This window comes from Ascaphus truei, chromosome 5 (assembly GCF_040206685.1).
Source record: "Ascaphus truei isolate aAscTru1 chromosome 5, aAscTru1.hap1, whole genome shotgun sequence".
NCBI lineage: Eukaryota > Metazoa > Chordata > Amphibia > Anura > Ascaphidae > Ascaphus > Ascaphus truei.
Genome location: NC_134487.1, coordinates 87,434,828 through 87,446,910, shown reverse-complemented (window position 1 = coordinate 87,446,910; position 12,083 = coordinate 87,434,828). Strand labels below are relative to the sequence as shown.

Below are 12,083 nucleotides of genomic sequence, written 5' to 3'. Positions count from 1 at the left end.
TACCCCTTTTGTATCTAAAGCCCTCTCTCGCCTAAAACTTCTCTCACTTCCCCACACCTCTGCAATACCCTTCCCCTCAATACCAGACTAGCAACCTCTCAATCCAATTTTAAGACCCAACTTAAACAACCTCTTTAACCAAGGATATGGGTAGCTCTGTGGCTGATATACACCTCATACATGGATCTTGGCCCCTTGCAGATGCACTTACCAAAACACCCTCCTATTGTCACTGTAAGTTTCACCTACTTACCACTTCGATTGTAAGCTCTTCGGAGCAGGAAATAATTTTCCTAATGTTACTTTTACGTCTCAAGCCCTTTTTCCCCATTGTATGTTATATTATTATGTCACATGTATTACTGCTGTGAAGCGCTATGTACATAGTTGGCACTATATAAATAATGACATTCATAAGTACACCAGAGAATGATACTCATTTGTCTGATATTTTTCAGTGACAACTCTGTTTTCTTGAACATCGGAATTTACTAACCTCTGCTACAGGTGATCAGTGCATCGACATAAATGGCAGTTAACGTGTTATTGCAGTGCGATAACCCCTGTGGGACATTAGTCAATCTCCCCTAAAATCTATAAACACACCAGGTAAACACAATAAAGGGTGAAGGGAGATTGGGAGGGTGATGTTCTATAATTAATAAATAGGCAGTTTAGTAATTACTCCTGCAAAATATACTTTGAAAACCTGTAACAATAAGGCGGCACGCATTACATAAATTAAAAGGAAGTAATTGTTTTGCCAACAAATTTCTCACATTGGAGAAAAGTAAAGAATGTACTCCTAAAAAAAAGGAATGATGGGGTGTTATCTAGTTTATGTTGTGTGCAAGTATCTTCACAGAGGGATAATCTGTCAAGTCAGTTGTGCATATTACTGCTATTTTAGAGTTGTAATACAGCAAGTCACTCTCTTTCCACCCCCCACCCACCTCTCTATCGGCCAAACAACGTACTCCCTCACACCCAGCCAAACGACTCACTCCCTCCCAACCTCCGGGTCCCATAACAAAGCTTCTTGGGCCTGCATCTTCATTCAGCTGGCATTCCAGATGAAATCTATATTTAGTTAGACATGCATTTTAGCCGTTAACAGAGTCATGTTTAGTTATTTCTCTTCTACTTATTTATTTCAGTACATAATCATAAGTTTCTATTGTTATATAAATGTACTTCACAGATACATTAAAGCTGCAGTTCAAGCAGTATCCTGCATGTGTTTTTTTTTTTTAATAAATCACTTCTGTATTAAGAAAAAATACTTTTAGCATTTTCTGTTTTAAAAAAACAACTTTGAAAGACCAATTTTCTTGTATTCTATTTTAACAAGCATGTTTGTTCCTATAGCAACCATTTGCTAAGGCACAACCCCTTCATGTCCTGTCACAAGCCCTGGCACACCCCTTTGTGAGCCCTGCCCTCCCTCTGGCACATGTCAGTGGAGAGCTCATGAATATTCATAAGCATTTTACTCACACTGAAAAAGGGGGCGTTTAACAGACACCAACTTGTAATGATGTCACCAATCTTCACTGATCAATCAAACGAGAACGGATTGACCTGCAGCTTTGATCTTCAGTAGGTAAGTTGGTATTACACACATTTAACTATTGAAGTAAAAAAACAACACTTTAAAAAAAAAAACGGCAGCTTGAACTGCAGCTTTAGGCTGCGGTCCCAGTAACTACTACAGCGCACGCCTCGGCGTGCACTGTGCAATCAAGCCCCGCCCCCCCGTCAGGCCGGTTCCAGTTCCTACCTTGTTGCGCACCTTTCCCCAGTGGTGCGCGACAGGTTTTCAGGCAGGCAGAAGAATTTGAGATTAGCATTTACGGCGGAGGCGTGGCCACGCCCCTGCCGGCTGTTCAGCCAATGAGGGCGAACCAGCCGCGGGACGTCATGGCAACGCCCCCGCAAACCCACAGCCACGCCCCCTCCCGTCGCAAACCTTCCCTCTCCCCTCAGACCGCCGATCACGGTGTAGCGCTGTGCACGCGCCTCCCCCCGCCGGGCGCGCGTGCCACAGTGAAGACTGGGGACTCACCCTTAAAGTTTAAAGTAGCAGTCCAAGCGACGTTTAAAAAAACTATATGTATGTAAGTATGTTTGTTTGAAGCAGAGGTTCTCTGGAGCTGAACCCCATCGATTTCACCTCTGGGGCCCCCTTGCTTCCCAAGATATATACCTCGGAAGGTTGTGCCAGTAGCAGCTTTGGCTGGGATAGATGCACATATAGAAATGGCAGCTGTGAGGTCATCCCAGGTCTTCCTATTGGCCAGCGTGATCTGGATCTTTAAACTGCAAAGAGCTGCCGGAACCCCCTATGAAAATAAGTATATAGTGAATCGGGATTCATGAAGCTGACATTAATGTGGTTCAGCTCCAGAGACCCCCTGCTCCAATGCTTATCTTTTAATTTTTTTTTTTTTAAGGCAGCAGTACTACAGTAGTTAAATAAAAGCTAAAATATAACTCTATATTGTATAGATCAAAAACTATTTAACATAAATGTACGTTTTCTGTCACATGTATTAACATGACTGAATGAATTACAAGGAAAAGTTTTTAAAATGCCATATTAAGGTACTTGTGCAAGTGTATGTGAATACACTATTCAAGGGTAAGTATATGTTAACAAATAATCATATGAAGCACTCAAAGTCACATTACTGCCAAATGAGTTACCCAATTCCTATGGTGCCAGAAACAACCTCAGTGACACAGAACTAACTACGCCTACTCACAGCTAAAGCAAAAGACTTGATTCACACTTGTGACTGCTGAAAATGATTGCAAGTGTAAGTTAGTGTATGTAAAAATGAGGGTAAGTAATCAAAAGGTTGAATTTAGAAGTACCTGAGAACACTTAATGGCTGTTTCATGCAGACAAGCATGATTTTAGTGACAACTAATAAAAATGTTTCATCTATCCCGCTTTGTGTACACACACAGAAAGTCGCTCTGCTCATATTTGTAAAAGGAAGCCAATTACCTTACTGTAAGTTAGGATCCAAGGGACCAAAGTGGGGCTACCTCAGAAGTAGTTACAAAGTGGAATTCAGTCCCTACGAAAAGTAGCATTCTGCACTGTACACTAATGCCGAGTATTTACACTTCCAATGTCCAAGGAGGCATAGCATTGTGCGCATCTTTGAACCAAATATATTTTTTAAAGCCAGGAGCGAGCTACACTGTATTATCTCCATGAATGAGCGACAGAAGCACTGGCTAAAAGAAAACAGAAGAATGTGCTATTTCCCTTTCTGCCAGATGAATGTGTTGGAGATAGCTACAGGTTTCTTTTAAAATTTCCACAGGTGCTTTTCGACAAGTTGTAACCAATCATGCGATTACCACAGGAACTACTATTTCCAGATCTACATGGCAGTGGCTTCACTCCTCACAGAGCTCTACAAGGGATAGTTCCGTTTGACGATAGCTTTGTGTGTCCGTGTAACTGTGCGTTTCAAATGTGTTGTGCATAATTCTGAGTTCATGTGTAAAGAATAAAAATACACAAATGCACTTTCAAACGGGACTCTGGGTTATAAAATGTGTTGCACAGGTTAGGTACTCTAAGGCTGCGCTTATAATGCGCGCAACTGCAACGCGACGGGTGACGTCACCCGTGAAAGTTATAATTTCATTGCTAGCGACCTGGTCATTGATTGGTTCAGAGGCTGTCACATGTGGCGACAGCCTCTGAAAAATCAAATTTTATCAGCGTCCAAATTTTTGGTGCTAGCGTCGCGCTTACTATAAGTGCTTGCGACGGCGGCAATGCTTTGGTTTTCAGGCGATGTGCTGTCGCCGCACTAGAGGCTGCGCTTATAGTGTCGACTACGGATGACGTTACTCGTGTCCGTAGCCGTTGCGAAAGTTGTAATTTGAATTTTGGAGACGTCTATGGCAACAAGGGGAGTGACGTCAGGCAAGGGTGAAGGCAGAGGGGCGGAGACAAGGAGCAAGGGTGAAACGGAGAGGAGTTGTAATTTCAGGTGATAAATCTGCGTACATCAAGAAAGGAAATGGAGAAGGGCAGTGCACTTCTCCATTTGATATGAGGAGAATGGAGCTTCACAGTCTTGCCCGCCATCAGCTGCTTCTGTAGTCGTCAGTCCGCTGCCAGATGGTGGTAAGCAGGCGCAGGACTTGCCACAGCTAGGGAGCACTCAATAAGCTATGAGGTAACCTTTGCCTCGTCAGGAATCAGCTATAAGGCCTAATCCAATCTGGATGCCCTTGGCCTGTAGCGACGGTCCAGGGACCATCTCCAGTGAGAGCGGATCTAAGGAGACTGTATCCGGCAGAAGACTGCTGCGTAGCTGTAGTGTTACTGCAAAGTATGTAGTAATAAAACGTTCCTGTTTGCAATATACCTCTGGCCTGGTGTGATCTAACTGGGGGGAGAGGTACAAGTTCTACCGTGGGAGATCATCTCCATATGGAGGTGCTGCACTGCTAAGTATTATGTGGGTATGGACCCCAGAAGCCTGTTCCCGTGTCCCAAAGTCATCGCGGATGACTCAGCCCTCTTGTTGCCAGCAGGTATAACCACCACACACACCCAGTAATAGCCCCAATCTGCGATTGGGGAGAGGGGGGGGGGGGGAACACCGCTACACATGAGTGACATACAACTCACTAAGGGATCATTGGTTAGTGGGGTTAATATTGCAAAGAAAATAGTCCAATCCCTAAATGTGACAGAATTGTATAATTATTTAATTTGATTTTGTGTTCAACATCATTTTTTCTTCTCAGGAGGCTGCTACTGTATAAAAGTACTGCAAAAAATAAGACCACATTTTCAAATAAATAAAAATGTAATTATTAATGCTTCTTTGCACCCAGAGAAATCTTCACACATTATGCGTACGTCTAGTTTGATGCCTCAGCCCGCGCTTATAGTCCCGGCAACGGCGCGTCGCATCAAATTGATTTGATCCGTCGCGTGCGCCTATAGGCCAATGAGGGCGAACTGCTCATGGCCACGTCTCTTGCATCCTACACTATAGGCAGGAAACGCTCCGATAACGTCCCGCGGTCGCGTCACCGGGACTATAAGCGCGGCCTAAGCATTCACTCTTCTAGGATAAACTATTTCATTAGAAGTGTTAAACCTTGGCACAATGTGGGGAAGTGAAAGGAGAAGTTTTTTGTTTTACATTTTTCATGTGTAGCTACATTTAGAAAGGAAAAGCAAACAATTCATATCTAAAACTATTCTGGTTTACTTAAGATATCTAAGATGTGTAGAACGCCAGTGCATCAGAAAAACAAGTCCTTATATATTTGAACATCTGCAGTTGAAAAATTCCCAATAAACTGTATAATGCAATAAAGTTACCCTAATAGGGTTAGAGGGACTAGTACTTAATGCCACAGGCACCAATAATTGATAGTACAACCAATGTGCCATATAGTGAGAATAAAAGGGTATGGCAACTCACAAAAGAAACTCACTTTTAGATTCCAGAATCCAGGGAAGTATTTCACAGCAGTGATAAGTAGTGTGCAGTCCACCAGTGTAGGAAGCAGGAAAAGGTAGGAAAAAAGGCAGTGCACTGCCAAGAAGACCAGGAGGAGGCTCACGGAAGCATAAGCAAAAATGTATTTCATAAAAAGATTGGACAAAGGTCCCCCCTAGCCACAGCAAGTATCCACCTACACGTTTCGGGCTCTATGCCCTTTCTCAAGGGACATAGAGCCCGAAACACGTAGGTGGATACTTGCTGTGGCTAGGGGGGACCTTTGTCCAATCTTTTTATGAAATACAATTTTACTTATGCTTCCGTGAGCCTCCTCCTGGTCTTCTTGGCAGTGCACTGCCTTTTTTCCTACCTGTTCCTACTTAAGATATCTAAGGCTATATTGCCTGATCTTTGGGACTTAAGTCATTCATTTCCATTGTTACATGTGTAGCAGGCTTCCCCCTGGCACCCCTTACCTCCGTAGGAGAACAGGGACCCCCGTGGTATGCCGGAGCTGCGGGGGCCGTCGCGTCGCTAGGGGCTCCCGGCGGCAGGGCACCGCCATCTTTGAAGTACTCACGCATGTGCAGTAGTGACGCGGCGGCCATTACAGGGATTGCAGAATGGCAAGGGTGCCGCGCAGTAGTGCGGGTACCTCCCGAAGGTCGCGCATGCACAGTTGCAGGCAGCGGCGGCCATTAGAAGTTTGCGCATGCGCAGTGCAGATCGCGCACGCAACCCCAATGCTAAAGAGGCCCATGGGAACTACAACTCTCAGCAGCCCCAGGGGCTGGAGCACATGTGATGCAACCGCAGCCAATAGGGCTTACAGCTTCCCCTGAAGGGAAAGATACACTGTTAAGCACAGACAGGAAGAGTCAGTTGGAGCTGGGTCACAGACAGGGGAGGGTGGGTATGTGAAGGGAGCAAGTGGCTCATGCACTAGGCCAAACATCCTCTTTAGGCCCCAACTCAGCTCAACTTGTGGTTGCTGCAGGGACTCCCCTTAGGATAGGGAACAGGGTCCTGAAGAACCTAGACAAGTGAGGGTCCAGCCATCAAGAGGAATATCCTGGCCAGCGTTTGCAGGGAATCATTGTCTACAAGAGCAGTGACAGAGACTGTCTGGGTGGTGAGGTCCACCAGAGGAAAACCATCCTGTTTGGAGGAGGACGCCATCGCTGAGGCGCTGGACACAGACGGGTCCTCTTCCGTTGTTCTGCGGTACCTGGGTGCAGGAGCCTTGGGCAGGTACAGTCACCAAATGCACCACCATTACCGGTACCACACAGGCACTGATCACGCCTAAGGGGTGGGTTGCAGAACTCTTTGGACTATTGAGACACCTGGGAGTAAGGTGTGGGGTACAAAGCCCTGCGAGGTCACTGGATAGTTGTGCCATTAGTATTATAGAGTACACCCTCGCTAATGTGAATGTTATATTGTTATGCTTATGCAGTAAACTGTGATATATATATATATATATATATATACATACATACACACACACACACACACACCTTTGGTGTATTGGTTACTGTATGTGGGTCCTGTGTCAGGGTCATTCTACCCTTAAGGCTTTAGTCCTGCTGCGTCTGGCGGCGCGCGCGGCCGGGTGTGCGTTACTCACCAGCAGGGGTATCCTCCCGAGCCGGTCCCATTTCCCCCTCGCTGCACGGCTCACTACGCGCTGTGACGCGTCAGCCGCCAGGGGAAGCAAGAGAATTGCGATTCCGAGGGGTGACACCTCACGTGGTGCGCTGGTGAGCCTATCAGCGGCGGGAGCGGGAGCTGTCAGAGCTTCCCCCACCTCCAAAAGGTAGGGGGAGAAGAGAGAGTGTGTGTGTGAGTGTGTGTGTGTGTGTGTGTGTGTGTTTACCTTCCGGCAGCAGCACCCTCCTGTAGCCCGGGAGACCGACCCCCGCTGCAGCCATCCGCTGGGGGGGGGGGGCGGGGGAAAGAGTAGCACGGAGAGCGAGGGCTTGTGGGGGGTCCCTCCGGCAGCCCGGGAGACTATTACAGTAATAAACGGTCACAGGTAGAAACTGTGTTGTGTTGTGTTTGTGCTGCGTTATATGGCTTTTTATTCCCGCAGCCAGAGCCCCAGTGAAGTGTATTGATTATTTTGTGAAGGGGTCACGGTTTCTCCTCGCGCGTATACGATGCAGCCTAGCGTCAGCGCCACCCTCCTGCAGCCCGGGAGACCCCCGCTGCAGCCCTCCGCTCAAACCACGCCCCCTGCCCGCCGCACCCGCTCCCTACAGACCGCAGATAGCGGTCAAGCGTCTCTCCACAAGCCGCCTGTCTGCAGTGCGGGCGCGTGGTCTGAGGCAGCGGGGCCTTAGCCTTAGAATCCTACACAGGTGGAGGTGCTGTATATACGAGTCTTGTTCCAGAGGATACACCCCAGGCTCTCACTGGCAGAGGCTCAGTCCTCCTGTGAGCCTAACAGGTAAAGCACCACACCTGGTAATACATATAGATTCCCCTCACATGCACTCTATCTGCAATTGGGGGGGGGGGGGGATGTGTGTTACACATGTTTATACAATTTAATACAGTATTTCATTCAATTCTGAATGTTTGGACTGCTGTCATTCCGTAACCTATAGTGTTTCTGCTATGCATGTTTATTGTTAATATTCGTTTGAACCACAACACCAATGCAATAAAAATGTTAAAGCAGCAATACCCCCCACTCAAAAAAAAATTGTTTTTTTTTTTTTTACCTTAGATGAAACACGTGGTCCAAGTCAAAGTTCTGGGAACCCCATGATTGGCAAAATAGTTTTTTTTTTTTTTTTTTACACTTTTGCCAGTGCAGAGAAAAACAGATCACTGTGAGGTTACTCAATAGGAAATTGCAATGTCATCTCCCTCCATTGACGTCAGAGTGAGGCTTACTCCAGTGGCCATATTGTTTCTCCCAGATAAATATTCTTGTAAGGAAAGTCTAAATGTCAGGATCTGTGGGGTCCCATTTGTATAAACCAATTTAAAAAAATACAATGACTTAAAAAAAACAATTTTCTTCATGAAACTTCATAATATGTTAGCCAATGATCAGTATCACTAGAAATGAACAGCTACAGAACAAGGGCACAGGAAACCAATAATTTCCACTTCAACCATATGCCACAAGGTTATTTATTTATAAAATGTTTTACCAGGAAGTAATACATTGAGAGTTACCTCTCGATTTCAAGTATGTCCTGGGCATAGAGTTAAGATGACAAATAATACATGGTTACAAATATATGAAGTGTTCTATGTGTTTGTTAACTTATTTTCAGCTGTCTCAGCTGTTGGAGGTTAGTGGCCCCTCCCTCCCAGGTTTTATGCTCGCCCCTCCCCACTTCCCAAGTCAGCATGTCCTATTCATTTTACTGGATATAGATCCAATGTTGGTCTTTCTCCCTCCTAATAGAGATAAATGAGAATTGTAATCCTAATAGAGGTATATTAGTATTTTATCTGGTAGTGTTAGGACCTGTGAACTGGGTCTGCCTTGTTGTGGCTCACAGGCTTACAATGCTTTGGCCAAAGGGTTAAACTAAATGACCCTTTTTCAAGAGAATATATAAGTATTTTAACTGTGTATTTTTGTCATATTGAATGTAGCATTGGGCTTCTCTGTTGCGTGTTGACAACAAGTTCAAGTAAGCTTAGAAAATATTTTTAAAAAAAATCAATTTCAGAGGGGGGGGGCTCTTCTTATTATTATATTTAAATACAATCTCAAACTGGATTTGTCTACCATTGTATACTGGAGCTACTTTATCCAGATCTGCAAGCCTTGGGTAACAGAGTTACTGTACAAATACCAAAGGTTCACTATTTGTAGGACTAATAAAAATGCAAATTTGGACCTGCAAGACTAAATTCAAAAAGCACATATTTAGTAAGCAGTAAGATAGTTCTGGTTCCAGAAAGGGTCCTATGGCATAGCACCACTTACTAAGTATGGCCCAAAGTCTTACCGATTATCTATTAAGTAGAATTACCATCTCTTTCTATATAACCCAGTCTCTTATTTGTCAATTTTAAAAGCAGCCGTTCCGCCTGTTTACTTTTCTTTTCCTACCTGAACGACCACAGATCAGTTCCAGTGTACCCCGTGGTTCAGATTGGATAGAAAAACAAAATAAAGGCATATTTCTGCTTTAAATTACCTGAAATAATATACTCCACCCTGTCATCTATAGTGGTTGACATTAAAATACAATTAATCCTGTATTCTACCTTTTGCGCTCTGTGGAACAAGTGCGTGATATTAAAATGTCTTTGACATTTAAGTAAATTGGAATTGCCAGACTCTTGACCATCCCTAGTTTATCTAAATTACTAATCATTTTGTTTACGCCTTTTGGAGTGTCAACCCCATTACACATCTTTGTGTCATCTGCACAAAGGCATCTTTTTCCTTAAAGACCATTTGCAATAACATTGCGTGGCACCTCCTCAGTACAGATCCATTAGGTGCTCCACTTCCTCCAAGTGGATTTAATTTACCACAGAACTGTCACCTATCCCTCACCCAATATATTAACCAATCAACTTAGAACTGTCTCCCATGCAAATAATACAGGATAACATGCAGTAGTGTTACCAAAGTCGCAATGCTTAAGGATTTAAAAAAAAAAAAAAAAAAGAAGTTTTAAGAAATTTACAATGAAGTTCAGTCTGAAAAGTCTACTAAAATGTTATTTTACATAAAGTAGTCTTTGAAATGTAATACAGTAGACTTAACAAATTAAGTAACGAGGATGGAAAGGGCAAATAAAGGCAATTTGTGGCAAATTATGCGGTACTGTGTTTGTTGAATGCCAATCATCCCTTGCGTATGTTATTTTCATTTCTTTTTCAACTTGCCTGAATTGGCCCACCGTGAGCCCCAGTGTGCCAGAAATATTCATCTCTTGTAGCCGTTGCCAACATCACTGCCTGAATGCCTATGAATAAGTGGACTGTTGCTCAGATCTGCAATGCTCCCTTTTATTCACTAGTTAGCAGTAATTGTTACTTTCAAAAAGTATTAGGACATACCAGAACAGTGGGGTTTCTGTTATGGTACTGGGAACATCCCCCCAGTTAATGTGTTTTTAAAACAAGGAGACAAAAATACAAATAGAAATACATTTGTATTTTAAAGCAGCATACTACTCAGCTTGACACAAATAAATATCATTTTCATATGTTTTGGTACTATTTAGCACTGTCAAATCATGTTTTCGGTATCATCATGTCATTTTCCATTCCAGAGATACCCAGCTCATATATACATAATTCAGTGATGGAATAAAATGGTGGCCAGGAATCGTAATATAAGCCAGAAACAGAGAGAAAACTATTATTAAACCCTTTATCTTCAGGAATGTAAAAAGTCATGGCATTTGAAGGCAGATAAGAACCACTTGAACCCAGTCAGTTGCAAAACCTATTTAATGATCCTTGGGCTTCTTTCATATTTGGTATCCCTAGCATTTTAGAATACACTTATTGTATTAGCCTCCACCACCGCTGTAGGGAATCTATTCAACCCTGTGAATAAGTACTTCATCACATTTCCCCCTAAGCCCCAGCTTCAGGTGACCTCTTTATATGCTGGGGGACAACGTTGCAACATAATGTGGATTTAGCTCTAAATTAAATTTGAGGATATTGTGCTCTCAATTGTTTTTAAAACGTGCATTCATTTCTAGGGTACTTTTTTTTCTAATGGTCATGAAGCAAGGGGTCCCGCATAGCTGATTCACTTTCATTTCAGTTCCTGGGACACCTGGGTTCCTGAGAATGCTACCTTGGTATGTGTTGCCGGTTACTTCCCAGTTCTTAAATCTCCTGCAACTTCCTATTGGCTTGCGTACCCCAAGAGATTTAAAACCTCCATTTAATTTCCTCTGCAGGTGACGGTACAGAGGACACATTTGGAAGGTATCTCGGAAACCAGAGGGTTCCCATAACTAAAATTGACCCAGTTCACCTCCAGAAACCCATTGCTTGATATGGATATATAAAGGTAGGTGGAACTACACCTTTAAGAACTGCATGTCTCTACCCCAAAAAAAGGGGAGGTGCAATTAGAGGTACTGTAGTTTATTTATAGTAACTATTGTCCTAGAGAGACTGATAAGGACATACCTTACCCAACACCTGACAGTGGATGTCAGAGAGAAGAGCGTAAACCACCATGTAACTTTTTGCAGACAAGTTAACAGAAAGCAAATTGTTCATGGTATACATGAACTTGACAGGGAGAGCCTACACTAGGCAATTTAACCACAACAGACACAAAGAAAGAAAGAATGAGCACAGGCCTGGACACTACGCTGACACATCTCCCCTAATTACTAGAGATAGTACTTGCACAACAATGTATAATTTTCCTTTTTCAAATTCACTCAAAAAAATAATAATCTTCAATTCAATGGAGATCTACAATGCTAACTAAACCCATTCCTTGACTGGCAAACTAAACATTTCAAACAGGATCTGCAACAACATTCATCTGTATTACATGCAAACTAATGTAGATTTGAAACTACTGTACACATTAAACAATATCAATGTAGGCCTATAGATTTGATG

The 12,083-nt window shown here is 43.5% G+C and overlaps 1 protein-coding gene across 18 annotated transcripts in view; it reads right to left on the bottom strand.

The window, feature by feature from the left end:
- Positions 1 to 12,083, bottom strand: part of USP15 (ubiquitin specific peptidase 15) — a 116,225-nt gene that overhangs the window by 102,409 nt on the left and 1,733 nt on the right. The window contains exon 1 of one of the 18 annotated variants that reach the window (XM_075600155.1): positions 2,207 to 2,285. The exons of the other annotated variants lie outside the window; for them this stretch is intronic. Within the exon in view, the coding sequence (XP_075456270.1) occupies positions 2,207 to 2,253 (47 nt within the window). The 5' untranslated portion in view covers positions 2,254 to 2,285. Of the gene's footprint in view, positions 1 to 2,206; positions 2,286 to 12,083 lie in introns of those variants that run through there. 18 annotated transcript variants of the gene reach the window in all.